Source organism: Patagioenas fasciata, chromosome 17 (assembly GCF_037038585.1).
Source record: "Patagioenas fasciata isolate bPatFas1 chromosome 17, bPatFas1.hap1, whole genome shotgun sequence".
NCBI lineage: Eukaryota > Metazoa > Chordata > Aves > Columbiformes > Columbidae > Patagioenas > Patagioenas fasciata.
In genome coordinates, this window is record NC_092536.1 from 9661407 (window position 1) to 9673728 (window position 12322).

Here is a 12322-nt window from a genome sequence, read left to right on the forward strand (position 1 = left end):
AAGATGGTGAGGATGATGTAATACTGAAATTATGCAACACAGAGAGTATAGTATTCTAAAGGAATACAAGGTAGGACAACAATTTCCCTATAAAAGGGAAAAAATGGCATGTGAGAGTTAATTAGTCAGTGCAATTTCCTGAAGGACTGCTTGAAGATGGCAATACCAGTGTCCTCATTCACCTTGGACACTCAGAAACAATATGTAACATTAATTTCTAAGCAAGCAAGAGGGAAGAAACACATGGCAAGAAAAAGTTGATGATGAAAGAAACAAACTTCTTGGCAATTCTGAAGTTGCTTAAGCTACCAAAATGTTTTTGGTAAACAACATTTAATAATGAGTGAAAAATGTGGATAAAATGTTGTCAATAAAAGAATAATCAGATAAAACCCACATAAGACAATACCTGGAGGTTGGAGAACAACTGTGCAGATTGAGAAACAGCCTAGGTGAAGTGAACAATCTAATTTATCTCGCTGTAAAAACAGCCTTCCCACAATCAGGCCACATCCAGTAACATCGGGATCGTTTTCACTTCTCAGAGCCAACAATCAATATAAGCTCCCAACACCGACCAAAGTGTGTTTTATAAAAGAAAACTAGTTTATGAACACAGGTACTTTCATTTGCAATCCATCCCTGATGTTTATGATGGCCATATTTCTTACATGGGGAAGACAGGATCGAATGGTAGCACTGAAATTGCTCAACAGTTACCGTGAGGCAAAGCTACACCCTGTGCTAAAATAACGTTCTATTCTGGGATGAAGGTCAAACCTATTGGGATAATAAATCACGAATTAAAGACACAGGCATTTATACGGCAATTTTGAACAATTTCATGAATGACGCATTGTACTGTTTGTGCACTGCAAACTGTGATAAACAACCACCCTCCCCAAATCGGGGAGGTAAACCATCCCCAGCCTTGGCAAAAGAACTTTGTATCTCAAAATAAAAGTATATACTGCATATGGGACACTGACACAACGTGCTATTAAAGATCACAACCTATAACTGCCTTACTGTAACATACATAAAATTTTAAGGAACAGGGACGTTCATGCCAAGTCTACAGGGACTGATCCTGAGGAGCTCACCTGCCCGTGGCCTCGTGGTATGCCAGCTCCAGCAGCTCAGCAGAGGAATGGGTCAGATCCTGCTGCCCGCTGCCCTGCATCTCTGCCATGTTCTGACGGGTTTGGTGATGGATCTGGATTGCTTCTCCCGATGGACCTACACAGTTACAGTTCTATCATTAATCACCACATCTGCATTGATTCCTCAGTTGTCTGTGCCCTCCTTATGCCAACAACACAGGCAATGCCAATTAACAGAAATCAATAAAGCATGTTTACGAAACCTTAGACATCTCTGGGATCTTCTCTGAAGCCAGGGAACCAGAATGTTCTTTTAAACATTTTGGAGGGCCTACTTAAAAGGTGCTAAACCAACATAAGAACAATTCACCATCTGAAAGTCAACCCAAATTATAGTTATGATTAATTTCAATAGTCTCCATCAAGTGTAAGATTGTTCCACAGTACCTGATGGTGCAAGTTCGCCAACTGATGGTGATATTTTAAAAAACAGGATCCCTGACTTCAAGCCTACACCTTCAGTTCAGCCTCTGTTACAGTGCAGAGTACTTCAAGATGCCAGGGTTTGCACTGGTTCTCTTGTGTTAATGCTTGGACAAGGAAAAAGTAACAGCAATCTAACATGACCATGAAGGACTTACCCACAGGAAACGTGTGCATCCAACGCCTCCTGTTTGACGTCAGCTTCATGGGCATGCGGGACGGGGCAAACGGGTTGATCAGCGCTCGCTGGGGTGTGTATCCCCCCGGCCGAATGTGCAGCATGGATTCTGCGCTGCCAACATGGAACCTCCCAGGGGCACTGGAGTCACGTTGCTGAGACTCCAACATGCTCTCAAGGACATCTAGAAAACACAAAGTCAGCATGGGATCACACAGACGCCAGGCAAAAGAGACTGAATCGCTTAGGGATATAAAGATTCGCAAGGGTAAGTGGGAATAAGGAGAGCTGAAGAATAGGCAGGGATTGAAGCTGAAAGCAATTCCAAGCCAGTCCACAAGTTACAACTTCAACAGGAATCCAGACAAGAAAGCATATTATTTCATGTGCCATTATAGCATTGCCGTATACCATGTCACCTTATTCTAAACAAAGCCATAGAGAAATCACTTGCTAAGTCAATTACGAAGAATTACTGAGAGCTGTCAGAATTCCTAAGAAATCAAAAAACTGACACAAAAAATTTCAGGATGAGGACAAAAGACACGGCAGAAGCTACAACTGAGGAACATATGGGTTTTTTTGTAACATTCAGATCTGACCACTGAAATAAGGGATTACTTCCAGAAGACATGGGACACAATCTCAGCAAACTAGCAGTTAGTCACTGCTGCTCAACCTAGAACAGAAGTGCAGTTGTTTAGAAATCGGAGACAGAAATAAGCCAGATGACAAAGTGGCAATTCCCCCAAAAGAAGGGCCTCCTTTACAACTCTCTACTGCCAACCTAAACACGCCAAAAGCTCTGACTCCTCCCCAGTCCTATTCCACACGCATCCCCATCCAGCTGCACACCTTCAGCTGGGTCACAAGACTACCCTTCAAACTAAAGGAGTAGCAGAAACAGCAACAACAAAATGTGTATATTAACCGACAGCAGGGGAAAACATGAAAGGTAAATGTAATGTGAAGTACACTGTGTGACAGCAGTTTCACATGAGTAAATCCAGTTCCTGTAACAGGATAAATATGGTATCAGGTCATACAGCATGACATGAAAAACAAACAAAGAGCCTTCAGGGGTCAAATTTTACAGATCAAGCAATTGCAGGAGGAATACAATTTACCTATAAATGAGTTGGGTTTATGGAAGATACCGTGCAGTGTCCAGGAGTGAAGTTAAATTGGAAGAAAGAAAAAAGCGCCTGTCAGCACTGCTAACACACCAGGATAGCTCAGCACTACTTTGTCAAAAGGAAGGATCCAGAAAGTGACTCTTAATGACAACAAATCCCCATAGAAAGAAGCTATAAGCAGAGTCCCCCACAGGGCTCACTACTAAGGCCAATTCTCATTTGACGAATTATAGGTGACCTGCATAATAAAAAGTTACTTGTATATGTCCACATTCACAGGCAGGCCCAGGAGAGTAGTCGAATTTTAAAGAAAGCAACAGACAAGGGAAAAGTACAAATCAGTTTCAGGACACTGCTATTTAGGACAAGTTAATAAAAAAAAAAAAAGGGCAATGGAATTGGATAACAAAGGGGGAATGCACACCCAGCCATAGCTGAGCTGCAGAAAAGGTGAACCACGAATGCTGCTATGGGCGCTACCTGCCCTGAGCTGGCCGGGCTGTGGCCAACACAAGGTTCCATCTTCACTCTGCCCCCCAAGGTACCTCCCACCTGCCCCAGGCTGACCTCTGGTGCTGGTATAGCCCAAGGAGCTGCTGACTTCACACTGGTGCAGATGAGGCCGTGGGATCATCAGGATGTTGGAGATTTTGCCCAGCGAGCTGTCATCAGAAGCCTGGCTCCTCACCTCCTCCGAGGGCAGCGTGCGGCTCTGCAGGGACGGGCTGCACGACACGTCGTAGGAACTGGAGCTCTTTCTGGTGCGACTTTCTCTCTCCCTCACAGACCTGCTGACAATAAACAGATATGGCCAGTGATATGAAAGATTACTCCTGGGTTAAAGGGGTTTCAATGGGCCCAAGTCATGTAAAAGCCTCAAAACTCATTAGGTGAACGCAAGAAGAGGACTACAAGGAAGATACCACTATTTTTTTAAACTATGAGGGTACTATATACTTCTGTGCAACATACAACAGAAGAACACAACACCAAAACACTTCCAGCACAATGGCTGTGAAAAGAGCACGCTCGACTCTTTATGCTACTCTACAGGTACCAAACCAAGCTGGTAATATAGATGTGGTCTAGAAGATACTAGACCTGAGCCTACGGTGCTAGGAACACATAGCTATAGGGAAACTACTTGGAATTAATAACTACATTAAATCGTACTGGCATCTTCCAGCATGCATTTCTACAAGCTGCTCATATTAACAAGCAAGTCCACATGCACAGTTTCCTCAGATTTGGGCAATACTACTGAAAGAAGGAAAGCAAAAAAAATACTTCAAAACAAGTTCATCAATCCCATGTTCCTTAAAAAGCACTAAAATGTATAGGTTGTTGAATGACTGTGGCCAGGACCTGAGGATAATTAGCCTTTCTTCTCAGAGGAAAGGCCATGGAGTATCTGACAAACTGCACTCAGCACCTCCATTTCTTCTCGCATTTGGAAAGGCATCATTTCCAGGGAAGATCCCCCACCACTCCGTGCACATCAGTAGTGTATTATGAAGCAGTGCATCAAACTGATATTATTTCTACAACTCTGTGCAAGTCTATTGTGCAAGTACTTTCTTAGCCAGCTTGCAAAATCTGCTAGGAACTTAGCAAGGAAGACTAGCTCCATTCTTCATTCAGACAAAACTAAAGATCTAAGGAAAAAGTATACTTATGCCTTTTCCTAGATCCCACACACTGCCTTAGAAGTAAAGTGCCAGACAACCAGCCATAAATACTCGCTACAGATAAAGTTTTGTCCAACTGTAAGCACGTGGAGCTTAACTTTCCTTATATTTCTCAAAGCATTCCATGCATCCAGAAATACATCAACACATACCTGCTCTAGAACTAGTGCACTCGGAAGCCTCTTACCTGAATGTGGTACAGCGCTGGGCTCTGGAGGGGCCTGGCAGTCTGAACACCTGAGCATCGTAGCCATCATAATCCACCTGGATGGGCAAGGCATTCTCAGCATCTTTTGGAGCCCCTAATGCTGAAATAAAAGTCATTTAGCTCTGGAACCTCTTTCAAGAATGGTCAAGATCTGCAAGTTAGAAGTATCCAACTCTATCCAAGAAAAGCATCTATTCCAAAAGAAATCACAAGGACAAGTCTCATGAGCAGAACAGCTGGGGCAGCTCAATTATCAGAGTTGGTGCCTCTGAATCAGGGTTGCTGAGGCCCTAATGTCTTTCCCCCACTTATCCCAGATATTAAATTCATAATCAACAAATCAATCCCTCGAATGAACAGATGCCTCAAGTTCCCTCACAAGGGAACCACAAATTTTAAAGCATCTTTGGAAGAACGGACAGCCTCTTTTTAAAAATTGCACGCCTTCCTGAAACAAGGTGGGATTAGCAGAATGCAAGCTTCTGCCACTGCAATTCTGTGGCCACTGCACTGACGATATCCCAAGGCAGTGAATCCCTGTCCTACTCCCATCAGCAGCACCGCTGGCACATCTTTCTGATATTGTCTGCTCCTCTAGCCAGGTGACAAGCAGCCAGGACAAAAACTCACCCTTCCATATCAGCTATGTGCCAAGAAGGCAACTGATATAAGAACATTAACATCCTGGATAACATCTATGTGGTTTTGGTGGTTTTCTGCAACAATCGTCCCTTCCCACATCTCGTCAGTAGTGTTTTTGCTGAAGTACCATTGTCTCACTACAGATGTTTGTTAGTTTGGGACTCAGTAGAATAGATCATTCCAGAACAGAATTACTCACAGGCATCTCGGTTATTTTTTGCTTTCTCAGTCAGCGGCTGGAGGGTCCAAAGGAAGCATGAAGAGACAAAAAACAAAACAAAACAAAGCAAAACACACACACACAAGAAAGAGAGCAAGAGAAAAGACAGAGAGAAGGGAGACAGTCAGCATGTTCTAAGGAAATATCCCCCAGTGTGATCAAGCATCAGATTTGAAGTTTATCCTGCTGACTCAGTGAGGCAGCAGAGCACTTCAGAAGTATTAGATACTGATAGTAACAAACTTGTGTAAAAAAGTACATCTTTGCCATCACCTCTCTTCCTCTCCACAGAGTTTATTACAGAGTGAAACACTAGTTTTTATGGTGGCTAAAACATTTCTCACCTGATTTCACCCTAGAAAGGACCTACACACTAGTCCCTCATTCCCAACCCCCTATAAAAACCATTACAGTTTTGCTTTCACTGTCTTTCAACACCAAAACTTAGTTACAGCTGTTGGAATCCTTGCTGGAAAGATTCTGATACTTGGCTGAGAAAAGATATCTGACAAGCTAGTAAGAAGAAAAGATAAATCAGGAAGATACCTACTTTCCTTCCTGCCAGCTTGATCCGTGGGGTGAAGCTGTTGCACAGGAGCTGGCTTTTGGATGTGTAGAAACTGAAAGGAAAAACAGGGTGGCTCAGCTGCCTTCTAAGAACTGAACATAGTTGGTTAGCGATGCAGCAAACAGGCCCTGAATTGGAGCTGGCTGTTAGAGGGAGAAAAGGGGATACCTTGCTCTGCATAAGACAACGTGTGGAACTAGTCTAGAACTCCTAGTTCTGCAAGATTATTGTAATATATGTCTTTGCTTCACAAGGAGAGCAGAGGAAATAAACAAGGAAAGAAGAAAGAGAATTCAACAGATTATAAAAAGGAAAGCAAAGCAGAAGTGTTTAGCAAAGGCTGATAGAATTCACCTACCTATGGTTTATCCAGTGTGGAATATTGTAGTCATCACAGAGTCTGGAATCACCAGGTCCACAGCGATTATGGAGCTGTAAGAGGAATTCAGAAACAGAGCAAGTAGCTGTGTTGGGCTAGTCACAAAATGAGTAACTTTTCTAGTGGGAGCAGCGACAAGGGACAAGAAGCGTTACCTTAAAGAGTGGTACAGCATGCAATGGTTGTTCTCCCATGCACACCAAGTCCACACCTATCCCTGTAAACAAAGAACAGCAGAGTTCAGCCATCTACCAAGCCCGACTGATATTCGAAGCCAAAACAGATCAGCAATTTGAACTGAAGAGCAAATCTGTATTCATATCAGATCTTAAGATGTCATTATACTGAAAATGGTAGTTATCAGTCCCGTGGTATGGTTATAAACCAACAGTGTCAGTGAGGATACAAGAACTGTTTCTTCTAAACTAATTCAAGTCACGTGCGATTATCCTTTAAGGGAAATGTCTGCATGGACAGATGAAGTTCTCTATCACACAAAAACATTAATTTAAATGCCTGTAAGTTATCTGAAAGTCTGCCCATTTCAATATGAAGTGCGGACACAAGTCTTCCAGCTGTAACCCCTCTTTCCAGCGTACATAAGTTACAACACATACCTTTTCACAGCAAGAAAAGGCTACAGCTTTTCCAAATATATCTGTTTGCCTTCATAAAGACTGCAGTGTTGCTAGTTATTTACCATTGTCTATCATCCGCTGTTTGGTTAGGATCATAAGGAGTCGATCAACTTCAAATACACCCACACCAGGTGTGATCACCACAGACATCTGGCCAGTCCGATCAAAGTTCCGGTTTATGTAATGCTTGTCAAACACTAAGAGAAAGAATTAGAGAACATTTTAAAAGAAAAAATTATGTTGGATTTTTTACTTTTTTTTTTTTTTCAGAGCACAGGAGGTGACTCTCTATCAACAGTGGCATTAAACAAGTCCCTGCAAAGCACATCCAAGCATGAGAAGGCTTGTATATAGTCTTGTTCAACCGATAAATGTCAATAAAGCTACGGGAGTGAGAAGAGTTATGGCAGAAGATGGGAATCAACTATATGGAGTATTTCTCATATGCTTAATGTTTCCTTTACAACACCTCAAAAAAAAACCCAAATCCACAAACAAAAAACACACCAAAACCAATAAACAACCACCCCAAAAAAAACCCAACACAGTAAAGTCCATTACTAATCATTTTAAATCCTGTGCTCCCTCCCATAAGAGTAACAAGACAGTGACTGAGGTGACAGAACAACATCTGATGTACAGAATCACAAAAAGTAGATCTCTGGGGAACCCTTCCAGCCCATCAAACCCGTATCTCTGCCAAAAAAATGGATCAGCTTCACCTATATCATGTTTGATCTAACCTGATTTTGAAATGCTTCCATAATTTAAAATTTCAGCTTCTGTTCCAAGAGGTTCTCATACATATACAGGGCTAGAAGGAAAAGTTCCATCCTAACAAGGCCCTATAAATGGTTCCTGAGGCCTGAAATACCCAATACTCAGTTATGCGAGAGACACTGGTTTTCCAGAGACACACAATACAATTCATTCTGAGGCTGAAAACGACAACTTAACCACCTAATATTCCCCTCCTCTTCACAGTATTAAGAAACAGGCAATGTAAGTCTACACCCCTTTATCGGCAGCTGTTTTAGTGGTTCTTCCCCTGTATGTTTTTATCCATTGTTCCTAACTCACCATTGAATGAAAGATTTATGGCCTCCAGGTAGTTCCCCTGTGCTGAGGTAGAATTGTAACCTGGAGGAAATCCCTCTGGACAAGTGTTCGGAAGGAAAAAAAAAGGAAAGAATGTCATCTCTGAATAGACTAGCTTTAAAAACAAACCCACACCACACTGTATTTGTAGTAAATCCTATCAATCCAACAAATTACCGATGAACTTGGCACCAGTGTATCTCCCAGAAATAGCCAAGCAAAGTAGGCTGGCCACAAGAGCACTAAGCAGTACAACACCAGACTCCAACTGACACTAGGGAGTTTACAAAGAATTTTAGAAAAAGATAAAAGGGTAAAAGCAGGGGAAAGGAGGATTCTTGTACCTGCTTGCTCTAAGCGTACCAACACAGGATACTGGATGAAAAGCTTTTTAATGGTCACAAGCAATGATGTCCACTCTTCTCGTCTCTCATTCTGAACGACAACTCTAGAAAAAGCACAACTCAATGAGGAGCATGAAAGGAAGTGAGAAGGGATGAACAAACTACAGAAAAAGGAATGCTTGAAAAGGTGAGTTTCTTCCTTGTGCTGGGCAGCATGTTAGAAATATGGTGTACTTGTAGCAATCACTAAGGTGTAGATGCATAACAAAGCTGGGCACATCTCCAGCCAGAATAATCTCTCGCTTCTAAATGTGACCAACGCTACGTGTCAAATAGCATCACTGTTCTGCAAAGCAGTACGGTCATTTAAAAGTCCAAGATCAGAATCAAGTGATGGATTTGACACCTGTATCTGTTGTGACCATCAGCCAAAGAGCTCCAGTACCTAACTGGGAACACTTGTGGTCTCAGCAATGGCACCATCTGTTCTTCAACCACTCAAGAACGTAAAGATCTGCAGAACAGCTACATCTTCCACAGAAACTACTCCCAGCACTACAGAACTGAAGTTTATTGGCAATTCCAGTCAAGCACAGACAACACAATATTCACATGCACACAAAAGACTGGCTTAGCAAATATGGGCGGGCACTCACAGATGGGATGGGGACTACTCATCGATTTGCTGCCAGTTTCCAACACAGATATTTTTCAGTATCTTAATTCCTTGCAAGGTCCTACAGTTCACAACAGGATATTCTCCACAAGGGTTGCACATACACTGTGGGACAAGAGGTGAAAGAACTGGGAGGAACACGTACTTGTAAAAATCTTCATAAAATCTCCCCTCATGATCCTGCCGAATTGATGCACGATGTGTTTCAGGAAACTCATCTGAAACAGAAGCGAAAGCACATATTCTCCTAAGCTCTTGTATAGAAATGATTCACCTTTTCTTGTAAGGAGCTGTTATTTCCATTAAAAAAAACCCAAAAAACCAAAAAACCACACCTTTGAGAAAGATCAGATCTCCTACACAACATGAAAATTGCTTTTAAAACAAGATGACAGCTTGAGTATGATAAGAGAAATTTGCCATATATTATAAAGTCAGTGGCAGCCTGTGACCAACTTTCAAGAGAAAAGGAGACAGGTTAAAAAATAGAAACATGAAAACACAGAACTTACACACCTATAGATTTTGCCTCATAAAACGTTCTAGAAAATAGAACCACTGTCACTTCATGGCTGCAATTCTTCTCCTGTACCAAAAAAACAGATGAAAAAACAAAACCTTAAGGGTCACGGAAACAGAAGACAGCCCTGTGCTGCTCAGTCACAAGAGGCAGTGAGGCTTTGTTTTGTTTTGAAGCAATTCACTTTCAAGAAGCTTGCAAATCATCAGTGCTCCTTATACTACAACCTGGAACTTCCTCATGCTAAAAGAGAGCAGTACTGAACAAATCACACCCTGTACCAGGGAAATATTCAGAACTGAGTCCTGGGATTACTAAAGTTGCATTAAACTGACTTATGCATTACTGCACAAGCACAAACAACTCTATGACACATTTAGTGACTGTAGTCCAGTCAGAGCCTCCATGCAAACAAACGGTACGACACAAACACAGCAGATACAACAGATCAGTATTAGGGTCATTTGGCACACATATGATTTAATGCAAACCTGCAAAAACCCTCTTTCGATGCCCAGGAGCCACCTCTCACAGTCCTGTAAATCTTAGCACTGACTGACAACCTGCGTCCTCCTCAAACTGACCCATCAATGGGTTCATTAAGGTGGCATCATCTTGGTCTTTCAGACAAGGTGAATCAAGCAGCTACTTACCTTCCATTTTGTGAAGAGGTCAGCAAGGAAACCATTCACAGCTTTCTCAAAGTATAGGTCCCCTGCAAAGTAAACATCTCCAAAGCATCAATAACAGCAGTTACTTCAACTGTGGGGTATATTTAACCCTGAGATTCTAGGACAATTGTTTTTGTTAGAATCAGAGCAGCTGTGTGCATAATGAACACTGATAACACTAAAACAAAGATGATAGAAAAGTTTAAAAGCATGACCGTGGTTCAGAGGATGTAAATAAGTCTCTTACTGTCAAAAGGATCTGACCTTTATTTTTTCCAACACATTCCCAGCATGCTGGGAAAGCATCTGTACCATCCTTCAGGCACAGTATGCACAACTGACCCCCTGCTCAGTTTTGAGTAGTTGCCCAGTTACATATGCCTAAACACATGGCCAAAGGAAGTGGCAAGAGGTTTGCTGAAGAATTAAGCCAGAAAAAAAAAACCAGAACAATGACGCAGGTAAGTGATTAATTCTTAATTTCTAAAGTTTTAATATTTCTAGCTGACCCCAGCCGGGCTAAGGTGGGGTCTTTGCTTTGTCACTAATTCTAAGTCAAGAGAAATCTAAACCATCAAGATCCTCTTTGCACAGGACTTCCACACATTTCTGGTTTCAGGACTCACACAGGGTCACACCTGCCCTTGTCACCAAACATGTTTAAATCCACAGAAAACCTTTCCCACGTTCAGTCAGTTGGTCCCCTTGATTTTGTCACAGCAGAAATAAACAGTAACGGCAGAAAGGACAGCTGCTGCCATCCACACTGACAATCAGCCAGGTCAGTCACCTACATACCATAAATATCAAAATCCCACATTTCACAGCTCATCTGGATAAAAATATAAACCATGGCAGAAGTGGAGCGGAAGACCACCTGCAAAGGAACGAAAGATCTTATTTAAAACGAGGTACTTTCACTAAAAGGGAGAAATGCAGAGTTTACAGAGCAAACTATATGACTATGCCCACTGCATTATAGGAAATTTCCCTTCCAACAAGCTGGCATTTCAACAGCCTGAGGAATTCCTAGTGCTGCCAGCACAGAAGAGCTCCAGTTTACTAATCATTCATTCTCCTGAATTTATTGCCATTCTTCACCTGGCAATGCTGCCAATTCAAATAATCCATACAAATCTGCAAGCAAGACAGAATTACAAGAAAACCGACAAGGAAAGGAAGGGAAAAACCTTCCCCTGCTCCCTGAAATCTTACCCGGGTGTCCTCACTGATGTATCCACAAGTGACTTTCTCATTCTTGACCCACAGTTCACCTGCCTGCGCCCTGGAAGGAAAGGAGCGCGGAATATTTACTAACCAGAGTGAACATGAAGATTACAGAATCAACATCTGAGCAAATAAGGGATGTACCAAAACCTGCATTCAAGGATGACTTGAAAGCAGAACAGAAGTTTAGTTGGTTAAAACCTGATCTTTAAACCAAAAGAAATCAAACAGCCATTTCCCTCTGCACATTTCCTTGTTCCTTTGTCATCTCAACAGTAAACCAAAGTAACCCTCACCTGAACTATTAATGCATCTTGAGAAAGGGTGGAAATATTAGAAGAGGTAAAAAGAAAATTATTCGGCATTCACCAGAAGCAACAAGTGTGGTTGGTTGCCCTACTACTAGTTTCTTCCACCCCAAAGCAACCCCATGGTGCAGAAAGAAAACTGTGGAAGAGTCAGGGAACAAAAATCTGTGAGAGGGTTTTTTCAGAGAAGATTCTCCAATTGGATTCTCTGGATTCATTAATCTAAAGTCATAAG

The 12322-nt window shown here is 42.0% G+C and overlaps 1 protein-coding gene across 15 annotated transcripts in view; it reads right to left on the reverse strand.

The window, feature by feature from the left end:
• Window positions 1-12322, reverse strand: part of DEPDC5 (DEP domain containing 5, GATOR1 subcomplex subunit) — a 44652-nt gene that overhangs the window by 27642 nt on the left and 4688 nt on the right. For 8 of the 15 annotated variants that reach the window (XM_065851336.2, XM_065851338.2, XM_071815891.1 and 5 more), the window contains exons 8-23: window positions 11768-11837; window positions 11351-11429; window positions 10535-10596; window positions 9878-9947; window positions 9507-9579; window positions 8686-8789; window positions 8324-8398; window positions 7306-7440; window positions 6761-6822; window positions 6585-6658; window positions 6209-6278; window positions 5638-5674; window positions 4776-4896; window positions 3468-3691; window positions 1745-1948; window positions 1104-1239 (exon numbers count right to left, since the gene is read on the reverse strand). In XM_065851336.2, the coding sequence (XP_065707408.1) occupies window positions 1104-1239; window positions 1745-1948; window positions 3468-3691; window positions 4776-4896; window positions 5638-5674; window positions 6209-6278; window positions 6585-6658; window positions 6761-6822; window positions 7306-7440; window positions 8324-8398; window positions 8686-8789; window positions 9507-9579; window positions 9878-9947; window positions 10535-10596; window positions 11351-11429; window positions 11768-11837 (1596 nt within the window). The remainder of the gene's footprint in view (window positions 1-1103; window positions 1240-1744; window positions 1949-3467; window positions 3692-4775; window positions 4897-5637; window positions 5675-6208; window positions 6279-6584; window positions 6659-6760; window positions 6823-7305; window positions 7441-8323; window positions 8399-8685; window positions 8790-9506; window positions 9580-9877; window positions 9948-10534; window positions 10597-11350; window positions 11430-11767; window positions 11838-12322) is intronic. The other 7 variants (XM_065851342.2, XM_065851337.2, XM_065851339.2 and 4 more) reach the window with 3 other exon arrangements.